The sequence below is a fragment of the Branchiostoma lanceolatum genome, chromosome 15 (assembly GCF_035083965.1).
Source record: "Branchiostoma lanceolatum isolate klBraLanc5 chromosome 15, klBraLanc5.hap2, whole genome shotgun sequence".
Classification (NCBI taxonomy): Eukaryota; Metazoa; Chordata; class Leptocardii; order Amphioxiformes; family Branchiostomatidae; genus Branchiostoma; species Branchiostoma lanceolatum.
Genome location: NC_089736.1, coordinates 3886031 through 3903118, shown reverse-complemented (window position 1 = coordinate 3903118; position 17088 = coordinate 3886031). Strand labels below are relative to the sequence as shown.

Below are 17088 nucleotides of genomic sequence, written 5' to 3'. Positions count from 1 at the left end.
GGTATGTACAAGCTGAACCAATAAATAAATGAAGATAAATCTCATTGAAGCTGCAGTACGTTGACGACCACTCTGCGACAGAGCAATGTGACGGAGCGATTATCGAATTTGTGATAAAAGACGAATGCTTTTACGGTATTGACTCACCATTTGACCCTCGCGTCTTCCTTCGCCACTTCGCACTCCAACGTGACGTTATTCTTGAAGAAGCCTTTGAGGTTCTTAAGCTCTGAGACAAAGCCAGGTGGAGGTTCTAAGGAGGAAAGCATCAGGCAAAGTCATGTCATGATTCTCACAGCAACGATGAACAAGAGAGTCACCGAATATCTTTTGAATATCTGTGATAAGTTCTAGTTCATGGAGAACGCAGGCTGTTGGCGAACTTCACCAAACCCTACACCTCTTTTCAATTCCGCAATGCATTCATAACTAATCTACAGCTAAAAGCCTTCAGAAAGCAAACCTAAGGATAAAATGATTCTCTTGCGGCAAGAAACTATGCTTGCTAGAGATACGCTACATGTTCACTCCACTCACTGGTCGAACCTGTACCTAACGCAGACGCCACGCCGCGCTTGTCTCGTTTGCCACGGTCTGATGACGTAAGGATAAGCAAAATATATATGAAATGAAATGAAAATAAAGAAAAACAAGATGAAGAGGACCATAAATATAATGAATGGAAACAAAACAAAACAAAACAAGAACAAGCAAAGGAAAACGGAATGCTAAAGCATGGGAATGGGATGGTGTCCACAGTACTAAGTCCCTCATATTCGGTCCAACAGACTCTTGTTTGGTCTTCATGATCCTCATGTTCAAACAGAAACGTAGCATCATGTAAGTGTATAATATTTCAAGAATGTTTCTGTTCACAACCACCACCATACGGCATAGCTTTGAACGGGAGGGATTCGATACTGTGTTTTTCAAAGCAGTGTGAGTGATTGAACGAAAACAAACTGAAATCAAAAGCACAAAGAATAATGGAAAAGGGGAAAACTGCATCTTTGGTCAGCAGCAACCAACCCAGCGGTTCTGCTCGTGTAGAGCGTTCTACTTTTGCAGGAGAACCAGAATCTGCAGCATCTGCAGCAAAATCAGCATGAGCACCGAAGGCGCCATCTGCAGCGGTACCAGAATCTGCATCTGCAGCAGAATCAGCATGTGCAGCAGCCGCATCAGTGCCAAGAACTGAAGCAGAAATGGCGCTAAGCTTTTGCACATTCTTTTTTTTTCCTGACGAACGCTTGCCCCGCGTGACTGTTGCGGTCCTCATGCCTCCCCTATCCTTCCCATCCTTTCTCAAATCTAAGAGGTTTATTTTTGCATCGCATGACACGGATGAATATCCAAACCTTTTGAGATATTTTCAATCTTAACGAGGTAAACATGACATGCAAGAAAGCTGCGAGGCTGCGACTTGGTAGTGGATGAAAAGAAAAGGCAAACTTGCATAAAGGCCTATGCGGGCATGCGCTCATGGATTGACTGACAAAGAGGTGGCACACAAGTAATGATAACACACAAGGATAAGATATGATTGAAAAACATGTAGTGTGTTGCGGTGACCTTAGAGATGTGCGATGACGATGTTGTCTTTGGCGATGAAAACACTGCTATAGTCACAGTACAAATCATAAAGGCCACGTGGCGCAATGGACTAGCGCACCGGACTTCTAGTTGGTTCAGCTACTCGGAGGTTCTGGGTTCGAGTCCCACCGTGGTCGAATGTTTTGTAAATTCAAGCAGTTACAAATACCTCTAGAGTCATTGTCGAAAAGGAGACGTTTTTCAACGTTTTGCATTTTTATTACTGTAAGATGTTTGTACATTTCTATTGAAAGAGTAAGCTGGCAATTTCGTAATAAGTCTGATGATTCATCACAGTTCTGGCAGACACAATGAAATAAGCTGAAAGAAAAGCAAAGAAGCAGTACCTAACACACAACTACAGTAGCGGTGGATGAGTAAACAAAATTAGAAGCTTGGCACCATGATACCCCTCATATCAAGTTATTACATGGCACTGCAAAAATCATATATTTGATCAAGCACAGGGATTATAATTAGCTTCCGATGATTAACGATGATACCAGGCCTTAGATTAGTCTTACAGATCATTGATGGCACCATAGCGTGGCACTCGCGACAGACCATGGTCATGGTTTTTCTTCCTTTGAATGAAACATTTCCCCTGGATTTCCAACCAACGTTAAGTCATGAAAGTCGTTCTCACATACCTCTGATGATGAGTTTTGCATTACTGGTGCCGTCCTTGGTTTTACAGATGTACTGCCCTCGGTCTTTCTCTATATGCACGTTCTTAATGATCAAGACGTGCTTCAGCCCCTCCTTGATGATTTGGTACTTCTCGCTGGCCGTCAGCTCCTCTTTGTTCCGGAACCAGGACACGACGGCGTTGGGGCTGGACACCTCGCACTCGAAGCGCGCATGGCCGCCCACTGAGACCTCGCAGTCGCGCAGCTCACTGGTAAACTTGTACCTCTCCTCTGTAAGAGTAAAGAAGGATTGGCTTCATGGTGTGCAAGTAGCTGTTTACCTGACCTTGACAGATCCTCTCTTAGCCTGAATCAATCATGCTTCCGGCAACCCTTACTACACTAGCCAAGCCCCTAGAAGCGTGAAGGCCGACACCTCCAAGTCAGGAGAATTGGGAACATCAGTTGATTTACGAATATGTGATAAAATGAACCAATTATTGTGTTATAACGGCTAAACAGATGCAGTAACAGAACCTGGTGTGTAACGTTATAGGGTACATATGATAAATTTAGGTAATTGATTGATATAGTATTAGTAGCATGTTCATACGTCTATTAATCTTTGTTACTGCAGTTTTGTTGACATCTGGTTTGTTACTAGACAATATATTATTAGATATGTCATAAAGGCAATAGAAGACAAATATTTCTTATATTATTCCTGGGCTATCTATATTTCTATTTTTCTGTTTTGGACGCGTTACCTTTAACAGTAAGTTTGGCGGTGGACTTGTCATCCCCAGTAGAACAGCTGTAGTCGCCCATGTCTTCAAATTGCGTTTTATGGATGACCAAGGTGCGGCGGTTTCCCATCGTCTCCAATGCAAATCTAGGATCACATTTTGACATGTTGTCATTCCAGGATCCTTGCGGTTGCGTGTATGTGTCCCAAGTATATGTATGTGCAAGTAGTAGCACGATTCATACAGTTGAAATCGATGCAAATGTGCAAGATAATTCGAATGTCAAATTGTGCTCATGTTGGAAGGCGTAATATTAGACACAGCACAGATATAACAGTGAACACAAGACACATACAAAGACGATATATAGAGATACGTTGTGCAGCGCTGCACATGTATAGCACTCGGTTACATAAGTGGGTTATGTCGGAGGTTGTCTGATAGAAATTCTCACCGATCTTTGTTTCTGGATACACACAGAGTGAACACAAGAATACAAACACAGAGGGAACAAGAACAGACAACAAAGATCTAAGTCAACTATGCTCTACGTACTATCACAAGCATAACGAACAACTACAGGAGCCCGACAGCAATGACATACAGACAATGTTCTACAGTAAGCGGAAATGGAACTTGGCTGAAGTGCACTAATAGAGGCAAAGTGGACGACATTATTATTGAGTCTGATATTTCTATGATAGTGACTCCAACTATCCAGCTAACTGTAGACTAATAATATTGTGCAAATCCAATCTACAGTACAGTACAGTAATACTACTGGAAGATATTAGCAGTGGTATTGTACGGTGCAAGCCAAATCTACATCTATGTCTCCGATGGTATGCTTTTTACTAGCACAAGTGTTGACTACCTGGCTTGCCATGACAAAGATAAGAACTAATTTTGCTTGCAGGCTGTTGAACATTTAGATGTAAAAGAAACGATGCTCTATACTTGTCAGTTGACATGATGGCTTCAAAAGAAGCATCGGACAAAAATCTTCATCAGTTCAAGACGTCTTAGCTTCTTAGCTCTCAAGTCTATGATGTTGAATGTTACCGTCTGCTGCTGAAGTCGATCTCTTTTCCTTTAAAGAACCACTTGAGCTGGGCATCAGGCCGGGAGACCTCCACCGTAAACTCCGCCCGCTCGTGGAGGAACACCGTGCACCCCTTCATCAAACCACGGAACCGAGCTGGCGCCTCTGTAAAGCGAAGGATAACAAGAAAAAACAATGAAAAAACATTGCCACGGCGATGCTGTACGACGCTTTTTTACCTCCCCAACCGAAGTATGGTACCCAATTTTACACTTGAATGGAGTGGAGTAAGCCGTATTAACCGCTTTTACCAAGATTTCAATCAATCAATCAATCAACCAATCAATCAATCGATTAATCAATTATTTATTAAAATACCAAACTTACAGACACACGAATGTAGCCTGGACACAAAGTTTAGCCAGGAATACCAGGTGTCGAACCAGTGACTTTTCGATCCTGTGTCTGCTAGCCTAGCTTTTCTTAAAGTCATACTTCAACAACAACACGAGCTAATAAGGATTGAATTAACTCTAACTACATTACCAAAATGACAGGATTATTTCTGGATTCTTACTTGTAACCTTAAGCATGGCGTGCGAGGCGCAGTCTCCGATTGAAATCTTGTATTTTCCTTCGTCATCATGCCGGAGGTCTTTGATGGTCAGCATGCACAGGTTTCCCTTGTGCTCCATTTTGTACCTGAAGAGGACAATATTCGTGGTTAACAAAGTTTTTGTATGTACATAACCTGTAGAAGGCAATATACATGGTTGACAAAGGTTTAAGTACATACATAACGAAGTTGACCTGCCAACGTTTTGGTGACCGCCTGTCACCTTCCTCGGGACAATGCTGACTGGTTGTACTTTGAACTGCAGCCAGGCGGCGCTGCAGTGGAAATGATGCGGTCCCAAACGTGACTGAGCTTGTATCCCCACTTATATCACGGTACATGTGTGGAATCTCCTTTGAACATGATATAATATAGGATTCATATTGTTACCCTTTAACCATTCTATCAGTTGAGATACATATATATGGATATATAAATATATGTTAACTGATGGAAGGAAGGACTAAAGGGCAACAATCTGATTCCTAAGGTCGTTTCCAAGCTTTGTGCCCAAAAAGTAAACGTTAAGGATGCATGTGGCAAATAAATCAGATTTATAAATGAAGCAGTATTTTCTTTTCATTTATTTAGACATAATCGTTTTTTCTCTAATCACACACCTTTGTAAATACTATGTATGTCAAAAGTCTTATGTAAAAGAACACTGCTTAACATCATAAAAAGGCGGAAACTCCCATACTTCGGTCATGCCACAAGAGCGGGTAACATCATTCACCACTCACATACTACAAGGAACGATCAATGGTAGGAGGACCCGTGGGAGGCCACGAAGGAGGTGAGGGGACGACATCCGTGACTGGGCAGGTCTCCCACTGGCAGAGTGCACCCACAGAGCCAGAGACAGGAGGGAATGAAGGAGGCTGATACTGGACGCTACCATAGCCTCCGACCCTCAGGCATGAGGATGGGGCTAGGGAAAGATATGTAGATCATAGCAAATCACTAAAATACTGGCTAGACGTACTTTTGTCCAGGGGTGAGGATGTCTAAGTTCTTCTCCCATTCCACCTTCAGGTCTTTGTCGTTGATGATGACTTCCGCCATGAACGTGACTTCCTTTTCCTCCACCCCTTCGACATCTTCCAACTCCTTCACGATTTCTGCAGGCTTCAAGAAGACATCAACAGTGCAACAATCTTTAATGGTCAGATAACATGGTCTGTCGATGAAGGTATAACATTCAGGTAATACGATTGGCAAGGAAACAGTTACTCAAGCAACTGAATAGACTTTAGAAACGGTCAGATGTTTCAAGGGGCATCCACTGCCTTTTGTCAGTGACATCACAGCTTTTGTGGTTCAAAACGTGGTGATATCCAACTCTCGTTTGGTCACTGACGAAAGGTAGTGGACGCTGCCTGAAACGTTCATCCAGTTGCAATTGCTTGAGTAACTCTTTTCTTGCGTATACACAATAGTCTGATACGTCTTTTGAATACAAGTGGAACATGTTGTCCATCGTTATCAGTTAACTCTTGTTTTATGATAAAACGTAATTTGTTTTTTTTTTCCAAGACATAAATCAGACGAATAATCTAGCACTATTTCTACAATTCGTTGTCTTTAAGAGACTTGAAAAAGCACGCGTCCTGTTAATGACGGAATGTAGGTGTAATTCTAACTATCCCAAAGCCTGAACAACCGCATATACGTTACAACAACGTGTATTGGCTGTATGAAATCAGCAATTCCTGTGAGAAACCTATTTTAAGACAGAAACATTGTTAGCCAAATTTATCCTATTGGTCTTCGTATGACAACAGGAAAACGCAAACGGTATACAGGTATTCAGTGTTGTATATTCCATATATTCGTCATGTTGCCAAAAGAAACAATAAACGTTAGTACCGGAATCAATTTGTAATCTTGATAATCCTAAAGCTAGTCCAAACCGCTAGACAGATAAGTGAATATACTGTAGTAGAAAAGGAAAGATCACTTACAAAATTAGTGGCGAGCATTGAAGGTAGTGGGCACTTCCTCAGGCTCAGGCGTAGCCGCAGCAGAAAAAGCCCGAGGCGTCTCTCCGCTCAGGACAGGCGACAAAGTCGTCACCTTGCTTCCTTTTGGTCATCTTTCAAAGTGAAATTCAACTGGTAGGTGCCCAGTTTTGCGCTCTGATATCATTATTAACTTCAAATCTAAATGGTAACAACGGGGCGAATGTTGGTTGACAGGGCTTCGTGCATCGTCGTGAATATTCGGCGTCCGATTGAGCAGTTTTGATTGGTTCACTACGCTACCCTTTGGTTGTGACGTCAGTTCATCGGCAACTACTCAATTGGAACAACCTGGAATATTCACTGACCGATGGAGTACGGAGAAATCGCGGCGGAGAATAGACAGGAGGAAAGTACAGAGGGAAAGTAGACGTTTAGAAACATGCATAAAAGTTTAGATCCTAATGATTGTTGTTATATTACATCTTGAAATGGATGGAGAGAGATACCGAAGATGTAGAAGATATAGAGTGTCTATATTGGAAGCCTGTGCTATACAGCGAGGCATTGTTAGTGACGATGAGTTACAATGGCTATGTGATGTACATAACGCTTCTGCTGGTCAATCAAGCCTTTCTCAATAAAAATGAACAGAAATGCTCAGAGCAATTTCATGAGAGTCTTTCGTCCTCAAATTTTACGAGAGTCCTTCGTACTCAAAGTTTGTACTTGATTTAGCTTATTGATATGGTACTAGAATATTCCAGATCTATACAATTTTCGCAGTAGCCAAGATACCATGATGTGTATGACGTTACGAGAGCCTTGTTCACAAAGTAAGCCTGACTTTAATAGATATATGTGTAGGTACAAGAATCTGGTATCTAATCAGACGAATCCATTGGCATAAGGTGCCTACTTGGATGCTATTTGGCCCTATTAAAGCTGTTTGGGGAGAGCAAATTCTATACTTATAACGGCAATATCCTTTGCCTCTAATGTGCTGTGTATCATCCAAAAGAGACACCAACTTTCACTTTGTGTATCAACACAAGGCCCAATTTCTCCGGATAGAATTGTTAGTGACCAACGATATGGGTATGTTTCTGATGAAGGGAGAACACTGACAAATTACTACTAGATCCAACCCATAGAAATTCAGAGCGCAAAACTGAACCAGTCGTCCATGGACTGGTGGCAATTACCTTGGGTCCAAAACCGTTTCCGTTCATCGTACGCCAGTTGAAATCGCCTTCGCATTCGTCCGAGTCTTCCTCCACTGAGGAACTTCTCCGGTAGCCCTTCAGAAGTGCCCACCATCCTCCTATCGGCCTGTCCTTGGGGGACCACTGCCCCACGTGTACACAGATGAAAGGTTGAGACCACGACGGAACATGTTTTTCAAAAGACAGCCTAGCCACACACTAGATGGCCTTCTGTGGTCAATATGATAGTAAAATCCTAACAGATATCAGCCCTACAGCTTTGACTGTGGCTCAACAGTCCAATATGAGCCTTGCGAGTAATCTGTTAGTAACCTACGTTTCATGTTATAGGTCTGATCCCACGCGTAAAATCTAGAGGGTGCCAGCCAATGGTAGCAATGATCTTACACTCACTATCAAGGTTATTAAAGCATCAAACATTGTTCTGCCGTGGTCTTCATACTTTCAGACACCATTTACATGCAGTACTTACTCTTCACACCGAAGCGCCACTCCAGCCCCTCGAGAACTGTTTCACATATCAAGCGTTAACATAACCATATTCTCACCACTGTCAGCGCCATCCACTGCGTTAGGTTCAATGCAAAGATTGTGAAAAAGTGTTGAAAGCTTTGCGTTCAGCGGAAAAGCTGAAGCCGTCTGCCGCACCTTTTTCTTCTTGATGTGGACATGTTTGAGGAGGTTCCTGAAGTCAGTGATGCCGTACATCAGTGCGACTTGCTCGTAGTGTTTCGGGTCGGTTTTCTCCAGGATCTTCAGGACCTCCTCTTCAGAAATATCCTTCCTATCTGTGAATTATTTCATTCGATTGGTAAATAACTCGATGGCAAGGTTTTATATTCACACCCAAGATATATACCGCCAGTCACCTTCCTCACCTACTGGGTAGATATTGTCCATTAAGTATGATAAGAACTTCTAAGAACTTTTAAGAACTTTTAAGACTATGTTCCCAAACTTCCCTAAGTCTATACCCCCCCTCCCCTCCCGAAGAATACTAAAATCTAGCATTAGTATCCTAGGGTTACTAATCTATATCAATAATTTGATTGATATCAATTCTACATTGGTGCATACATTGCTATATGTATTCTTCACAGAGTCATTGGCGTACATAAAAAAAAACTCACACATCGCAAATATCACACATTATCTAAACTTATCTATCAGGTTAAAAATGACAAAAAAGGCATTGAGAGGTATCTCGGTAGGTATCAATATAAATACCTTTGACATTAAGAACCACCGCGCAGTTTGCTGATCCACCGGGGTTGAAAACATTACACTTGTAGGTCCCTGCATCTGCAGGCCGAAGTTCCTGTTGTAAACATTTAGAAGGTAATTCGTGGCATAAACTTTATGCTTATTTTAGTTCCTCTTCGCTGTCTATTTGACAGGTGCTGTTTCTATCACTCCGTGAATAGTTGAATCAGGGTGGTACGTCACGGGATAACAAAGTTCTTTAGTTTAAATTTATACTTTGTTATCCTGTCTCTATTATCCCTCAATAGAGACGGGGGACGCCACAGACTTTCTGCAACTTATATAATCCACTGCTCACCGAGTCACGTGTCTCATCTGCATAACGTGATGTCATCTCAGCTATGGATTACTCATTCCTTGACAAAAACTGGTGTTGTGCAGTCGAAAATTTGGGTAAGTCCAATTTTTGTGTTGGCTATTACAGTTAAAACTTGTTTCAGAATGACTTCAACCAACACAGATGAACTTTCAAGCTATATTCCTATTACCATTTTCATAAAAAACATTACATGTATTCAGTAGAAATTGAATAGCACCTCATGTTAGATGTTTCTCACCTTGATGACCATGACATCTTCCTGCGTCTCCTCGTCAAACGTCACGTGGTAACGAGGGCCTTCTTTAATCTTCAGAAATTTCCCCTTCTGCCATTGGATAGTTGGATGAGGGTCCCCGGCTACCTTGATTCTAAACTCCTGGGGTTGCCCTGTAGGACGATAGAGAGATATTGTTACTGTATGTTCTCTTAATGGAGTGAGGAAGACGTTAAAAATCCCGGCAACTACACTCCCCCGATCGAAACCTCTGCTTAGAGAATATATTCTCTCGACTGTCATGTTTATTTGAATAAAGTACAAAAGCCTGTATTTTCCGTTGGATTATAGACTCAATTGCGAGTATAAAATTCTCTCTAAAACCAAACGTCCTACTACAGTATCATAAGCTGATAATTTCTTCATTTTGCCAAACCCTGCCAACCTACCAACATAAAGTAATGCAGTTCACACACGCAGTCAGTCCTGAAAACAAAACCATTTTGGTGAATAATATGCATATCACAATGCTAATTTCCACTTTTCACTATGGTGTTCTATAACAGAAGAATGTCTACCTTGGTTATCAACCAGACCCAGCTATTTTTTTCCTGTGTAACACAGAGTCACATAGATTTACTCTGCCAAAAAAAGACCAGGACTTACCGTCAATGCCAAACAACTCAGCAGGCTTCTCTACAATAGTAGCGGCCATGCCTCCACCTCCTGCTGCCCCTGCCCCTGCTGATTTGGCTGCTACTGCTGCGGGTGCTGCTGCTGCTGCCTTGTCCTGTGCTGAAGGTTTCGCTCCCTCCTTTGGTTTCTGTGGTGCGCCTCCTTGTGCAGCGGCTGCGGATTTGGCTACAGACGCTTGGGCCTGACCTGGTTCTCCTGCAGTCTGTTTTTAGTAGTTTAAAAATGAAGTTGTGACGAAACCCGTGATCATTGATTACTAAGTTGATGAAGGTTAGACATCCAGGTAATAAGATACGCCAAAAATAGGTACTCAAGCAACTGGATAGAATTTTGAAACAGTCAGACGATTCAGACAGCATCTACTATCTTTCGTCAGTGACTAATGACAGATCTTGAAAACTAGGTTTTTATACCAAACCTTTGAATAGATATGTTAATAAAGTAAAGACAATTTCAGATGATCAATAGAATAGTAAGTTAAGACAAGGTTGTATACTAATGCATCAATTAGCTCCTGTTGTTTTAGAATTGATTGCTAAAATGTCTTGATTTCTCTTACGCCTGCACATATTTGAAAGGCTGCGATGATTTTTAGATGCCATAATACAAACAGGGTAGTAAGCTTCTGAATTTTATTACGAAAAGCTGCCTGGATACTTCTATGAAATTACGGTACTACTTATAAACGTATCAATATAAAAAGTCCATAGTGGAACGCAATCCAAAAATAATTTTGTTCATGGCTGTCTGATAGCATCGATATAGTATAGTATTTCCCACTTAGGTTTACCATAACGTCTTCTTAGTACGTATGACGTACATGTTATCAGTCTGTCAAATTTTAGAATAAAATGACGTCAATGCTTACCGTCTGCGCCTGCGCCGATTGTGCTTGTGGAGCACCGTTCAGAGAAGCAGCAGTAGAGATGTCATCAATGATGTAACGAACCTTACCGCCTACTAGTTGTTCTGTGATATCAAGAAAGACAAAAGAAACGTTAGAAAATGTTTAAAAAAAGATATATTCGGAAGGCTTATTATGTCGTTTATTTCGTTTATTTTCACAATTTTAGACATAATCTTCTAAGACTGGCAGTTCTCTCCTTTTTCCTTTCTAAAAATGCCTAGCATGTGTAACCTCCGGGCATCTGCTAAGATGGCATTTGATGTTAAGATAACGATTTTTCTATTTCAAGATTCAAGTCGACCGCGGTCTTAAATAATCTCAGCCGTTCCGCCCTTCCAAAACTACATTTGTAATTGGCTGAATTGGGTTTAGATGATTTGAATAGTCGAACGAGTTATTGCAGATGGCAGCCACCTAGTATGCAGAAAACGCATGATGATGCCTTTTTGAAACTAAAAGGGTAAGGAAATCGTAAATGTGTAACCCACATTGCGCCAACTTTTGCTTCACATTTGTTAGGAAGGGCTTTCACTTGTAGTTAATCCATGGACCATGTCATGTTTACGTTTTCTTTAAGTTATTAGAAGCTGCAACAGCTGCAACGCATACTTGCAGTGTATAACTAATTACTACCATTCATTGATAAAGTCTGCAAGGCCTGGTAAGGAAAGTCAAGCAACTAATGTTAAAAATCCTACTTTCTCAAATATAGATCAATCAACGTCACGGTTTGCTACTCGAATTATATGATATGCTGATAGAGTTTCTTTAAAAGACGTTAGGATATCTCATTTGCATATTGCCGCACGATTTACATGGTGACGGCATGCCAAGGAGTACACCAAGACATTCTTGTTAAGCGTGAACTTTGTTGGCAGTACCGTTTGCAATACTAGTAACTGAAACGACCTGAAAGAACGGACATGGACCATTCGCCAACTTTCATTTCAGGCCCGTGGATTTATCAGGACTACATGTTTATGAATCTATTAGGTATATGTATCATACAATCTTTGTTATATCTTGTCAGACCCTTACCTTTTCCTCATGACCCCAGGGAAATGCTGCATGCAGGCCGATTTGAGTTTTTTTCTAATGAATAGTTTAAGGTTTAAACAGACAAACATTCAGATACATTCTACCTCCATGGAAGTAACTATAGAAAGGCTGTTTTTCAGATGTTTTGCAAATTTGCCTTTGACTAACAACTCTGTGGACACTTTGATAACACTTCGTTGAAAATATCAGTGTTGGCACCAAGTAGGATGGAGACTAAGTACGATGACACAATTTTCGTTGAGAATGGCTAAATTAAACAAAAATAAGTAAATCGCACCGTGACACTTATTCCATTCACGTGTCCAGAGTCAGCTCTAACATAGTGTGGACAGCAGATATGGCAGTGCCCAACCCATGCTTAAGTTCTGATTTGTGCTATTTCGGGACATTTCTGGCGTACTTTCCGTCCCTAAGCAGGCTGTCTGGGGCCGTTCCAATACAAGCGATGTGTGGGCATGCCCACAGGTCCTGCTGTAACTTCCTGGTGACCTTGTGCTATTTACACCCCACTTCCACTAGAAAAGATAGTGATCTCAACCGTCTTACCACTCTAGAGAGCTATTCTTCTACTGGTCATGACAGAGAGGACTATGTTCAGTATTTACAGGTGCATTGTACCGGGGAAATTCCCCTAAAACCAAGGGTCAAACACTTTTGGTCGCTCACGGGCCGCTCAGGGATAGCTATTAATTGGGAAGGGGGTCTTACCAAAATGTGGACATAAATCTGTTGCTAGCTATTTGCAGAAGTCTCTGTGTTTTCTGTAGATACTTTTCATACTTCCTGAATTATTCATAGATGACTTTAACATAAGACTGAGGACATGATCAACATTGTTATTCCATATGAAAGACATCGCTGCAATACCAGAAGTCTACATACGGCAAAGTTGGCATCATGTACGGTTATCAGCGTCTGGCTATGTCATAAGTGTCATTTCGATAGCTCGAAAAACAGTATGAAACAAACTACAGTGCCAAACCCATATCCTGAGGGCCATGGCAAAAGTCCACATCCATAGTTTTCTGGTCGTAGACACAGCATTGCAGACACAAAGCCTAAGCAAAACTTGCAAAAAAAGATGCTGTGGCTTAGCGCCTCAAGGCATTTAATGTGAATTCAAAGCAATAATGTTATTCTGCTTTTGCTTTACCTCGTAACATTTACCTGGTTTACTGTAAGTTAAGGTGCAATGTTGTTAATCCATTGGGGACTCACTTAGATCGCGGTTTACCTACAACAACTAGCCAACATGTGTGTATCCAGAGAATACCGAATAGAAATACCCAGACTATATTGGGTTGGTCAAGATATGACCTAGCTTAGGGGGGCAATCTCTAAAGCTTGATCTTTTGATCTCTTGCTGACCTGGTAACGGTTACAAAGTTTCGAAAAATGTTGCCTTTCGAGCTTCAAATCTCTCGACACTGCTCCGCATTTGTGGCATGTCTGGATCCTAGATTATGTTCTTTGCTTGATTAGCATGCTTTGTTGGATTTGCATGCCCCCGTCTTAAGATTGGCTGAAGAAAGCTCCTTGGATTCACAGATCTTTGAAGTGAATCTTCAAGAATCTGCACAAATCAACATGGTAACTTTATGGAATGTTTGGATTTTTTCAAAAGACGCAAGTAATTTTCAGAACATACAAATCTCATGCAGGTGACTTTCAAAAAACTTTGTACATTATCATCTACAGAATGTGTTTCGTGCTCTGGTATTCAAGCACTGATGGTGCAAACCATGGAACAAATATCCAGCTAACTACTAGCATATATGTAACGGTTTTCACATACCTTTAACGGCAAGTCTGGCTGTAGTGGTAGACTTCCCTGCCGGGTTGGACGCCACACACTTGTACTCTCCTGACGAAGACTTGTTGACTTTCTTGATGAGGAAACTGACCTCTCCTTTCTCATACGTAACGGAGTAGTCCGCGTCCGAACGCAACTTTCTGGCCCCTCTGCAGAAGCAAAAGACATGCCATTCAACACACAGACATTGCCAGACAGTCTGGTTGACACCAAGGCCGACTTCTTTAAACTTACTGTGTCAACCCGCACGCACCGGAGACCACTTGCGGTACATGACAACATTTCAAAAATGGTAGGAGTAAACCGCTAAGACGCCACTGACAACATTCAAACAGGAGATCAAATTTCATAATGAAGATCCTTAGTTAGCAGTCTGTCGGGTTTGATTGAGATGTACATTTAAATGTGATACCCATAGATAAATAAATAAATACACTGTGCAGCCTCTCAAAGCTACTCACGCAATACATAGGCCAAGGTCAATAGTCTCATCACAGACATGTGTGGATTCGAAGCTCAAGCGTCCATTTTATAAGCCTTTTATCTTTGGAAATATAAATGACACAGTTGGCATCTTTCTTACTGATGCCAATCAGAATGCTACTCCCATAGAAATTGTCCAACTAACGACGTCTTTATCTGTTTCTCGAGGCAAGGGTTTGGAAGCTCCTTAATGCTCATGAAGATTTTGCTTCTAGCCTCAGCTGTGACAAAGATCGCCTCGTCAGCTTCTTGTGCTGACCTGCTTCTATTTTTGAGCCCAGCGTTGCGTGACTGCGGGTGACCTCCAGAGAGGAGTTTGAACCATAAAAAGACGGTGGTAAGAAGACTGGCACCACAACGTCCCACAAGATGTGTCGGCTATGAAACTTATTCAATCATTTGATCGTGAAGGATTGAGGCAGAAATTTGCTAAGTACGAAACGACGGTAATAGGTACAACCAGAGTGCATGTAGATCCCATACAGCCACATGATAACATCTCAATTCTAAATTCTCAGTCATCAGCTGGCCAAGGGTCCAAAACTCATCCAAACGACTGCAACGTTTTCCCTGGGGCACAGAGCCAGTCTCCAAGGTCTCCACCTTCTAGTCCTAAATCGAGCTATGCCCGCTAGGTCGATGTTAACAGCACGATATTCATATCATCATCATTATCATCATCATCATCATCATCATCATCATCATCATCATCATCATCATCATCATCATCATCATCATCATCATCAAAATCCACTAGTTTCTGCATCCGCAGTTTTGGAAAATTCCTGCAGCTGCATTCAGTCTTTCGTCATCTTCCTCCACTGCGTCTTGCATCTTGCAAGGTCCCTTAGCTTCTGGAGGTTCATATGGCTAGTTCTATAATTCAGATATTTACATTGGATGAACCCATCAAATGTGAAGCCAAGATTAAGCAAGTACTACTATTTGCCTTCTGCTGCCTGACATCTATGATGAAATCCACTACTGTTGACATTAAGGGGAGCATGTGCCATGTCTGGATATTCAGTCACTGGATAGCTTTTGACGCCGAACATCAACGTCCCTTAAAACTTGACGCCTTACATATTTGACAGTATAGTAGTTCTTCGAAATCACGCGTGCCCTTGGTCAACGGCAGAGACGTCTGCCACCAACTGCTACCTGATACTCATGAACATCAAACAAACCTCAACCCACTATAAAGTCCTACATTTACCTACTAAGACGTTTACATACTATCTTTCAACATTTACAGGTCACTTTTTATGGTACACACATTTTAGATTAAAAAAATACTCCCATATTATTTTTCCTGATTATGGATCTTCATCAACGCTTCTCAACATAGTTGTAAGAGTTACTTTCTAGACATTGTCATAGAGCGAATGATGTCTAAACGGTTTCATGTAAGTGCCTACTAAGTAGAAATATCAAAATTCTATTCCAATTGTAGCCTAAGTGAGCCATACTAGAATGATACTATGAAAAACCTGTACTTATCGCCAGACCTACATGCAACAGTAAGTCTTTGTTGATTAGAAAAAAAGCTTCATTTGACTCAATGATCGATGTCCAATGACCGTCGGATCCAGTCTTGACCTAAACATCAATGTTACAGATGATTTTAACAACCGAATGCCTTTCCAGCTACTTAAGCTCCAAACATGGCCCTGGGCGAAGTCCGTCTATTTTCTGACTAATGGTTGGCGTCCGGACGTGGTGACTGGTCAAGAAATCCAATTATATAATACTGCCTCGGGCAATGGAAAGTCAGAGATGCCTTCGCTGGCGTTCCATGATAGATTAGCCACATCCTGAACGACCGCCCTTTGTCAATTTCAAGAGAGTGTTCATTGCAACTCATAGCTCAAAGTTATTAAGTAACATTGAATAATGTCCCATTGGGTAATCGTTTTAATAAAGCTATGTAATCGCTTTAATAAAGCTATGTAATGTACCAAACTATGCAGTGGTTGCCATTGGCTACATAGCATCCCAATGCCAAGGTAAGGGAACCCACTTTCTTAACAAAACTGTATTCCCATGAAGCCAGGACCTTCATGCCTAGGTAATCAATCCAATTATATAACATCGCTCCGGGCAAAAGAAAGTCAAAGATGCCTTCGCTGGTGATCTGTGATAAAGTAAACTCATCCTGAAGGAAAGTACGCACTAAATAGCTCGTCCATTTCAAGTCAGCCTTTAAATGGTCAATTGATTCAAGACCATGGACCCAGGAAGTTTGTAATAGAATATCGTGGCATGTGTAGTATGTAAATATAACTTGACCTTGGTGTGTTTAAGATGTAACGATGTCGTACAATGTACCAAACGACGCTGTGATTTTCATTGGCTACATAACACCCCAAGGTCAAGGCATGAGAGCCCACTTTCGAACACAACTGTATTCCCTTGAAACCAGGACCCCTCAGCGATGAAGGTATCATTAACTTCGTCAGCGAATTCTTGCCATATTTGTAATACATTAACACAATGCACAGTGATACATTTTTTTGCAAAC

At 41.5% G+C, this 17088-nt stretch overlaps 1 protein-coding gene across 1 annotated transcript in view; it reads right to left on the bottom strand.

Moving 5' to 3' along the window:
- LOC136421051 (immunoglobulin superfamily member 22-like) overlaps window positions 1–17088 on the bottom strand; it is a 32502-nt gene that overhangs the window by 1669 nt on the left and 13745 nt on the right. The window contains exons 5-16 of the mRNA XM_066408195.1: window positions 14067–14233; window positions 11174–11274; window positions 10276–10507; window positions 9634–9782; window positions 9041–9131; window positions 8462–8601; window positions 5612–5754; window positions 4588–4712; window positions 4031–4175; window positions 2990–3114; window positions 2244–2513; window positions 148–253 (exon numbers count right to left, since the gene is read on the bottom strand). Coding sequence (XP_066264292.1) covers window positions 148–253; window positions 2244–2513; window positions 2990–3114; window positions 4031–4175; window positions 4588–4712; window positions 5612–5754; window positions 8462–8601; window positions 9041–9131; window positions 9634–9782; window positions 10276–10507; window positions 11174–11274; window positions 14067–14233 — 1794 coding nt within the window. The remainder of the gene's footprint in view (window positions 1–147; window positions 254–2243; window positions 2514–2989; window positions 3115–4030; window positions 4176–4587; window positions 4713–5611; window positions 5755–8461; window positions 8602–9040; window positions 9132–9633; window positions 9783–10275; window positions 10508–11173; window positions 11275–14066; window positions 14234–17088) is intronic.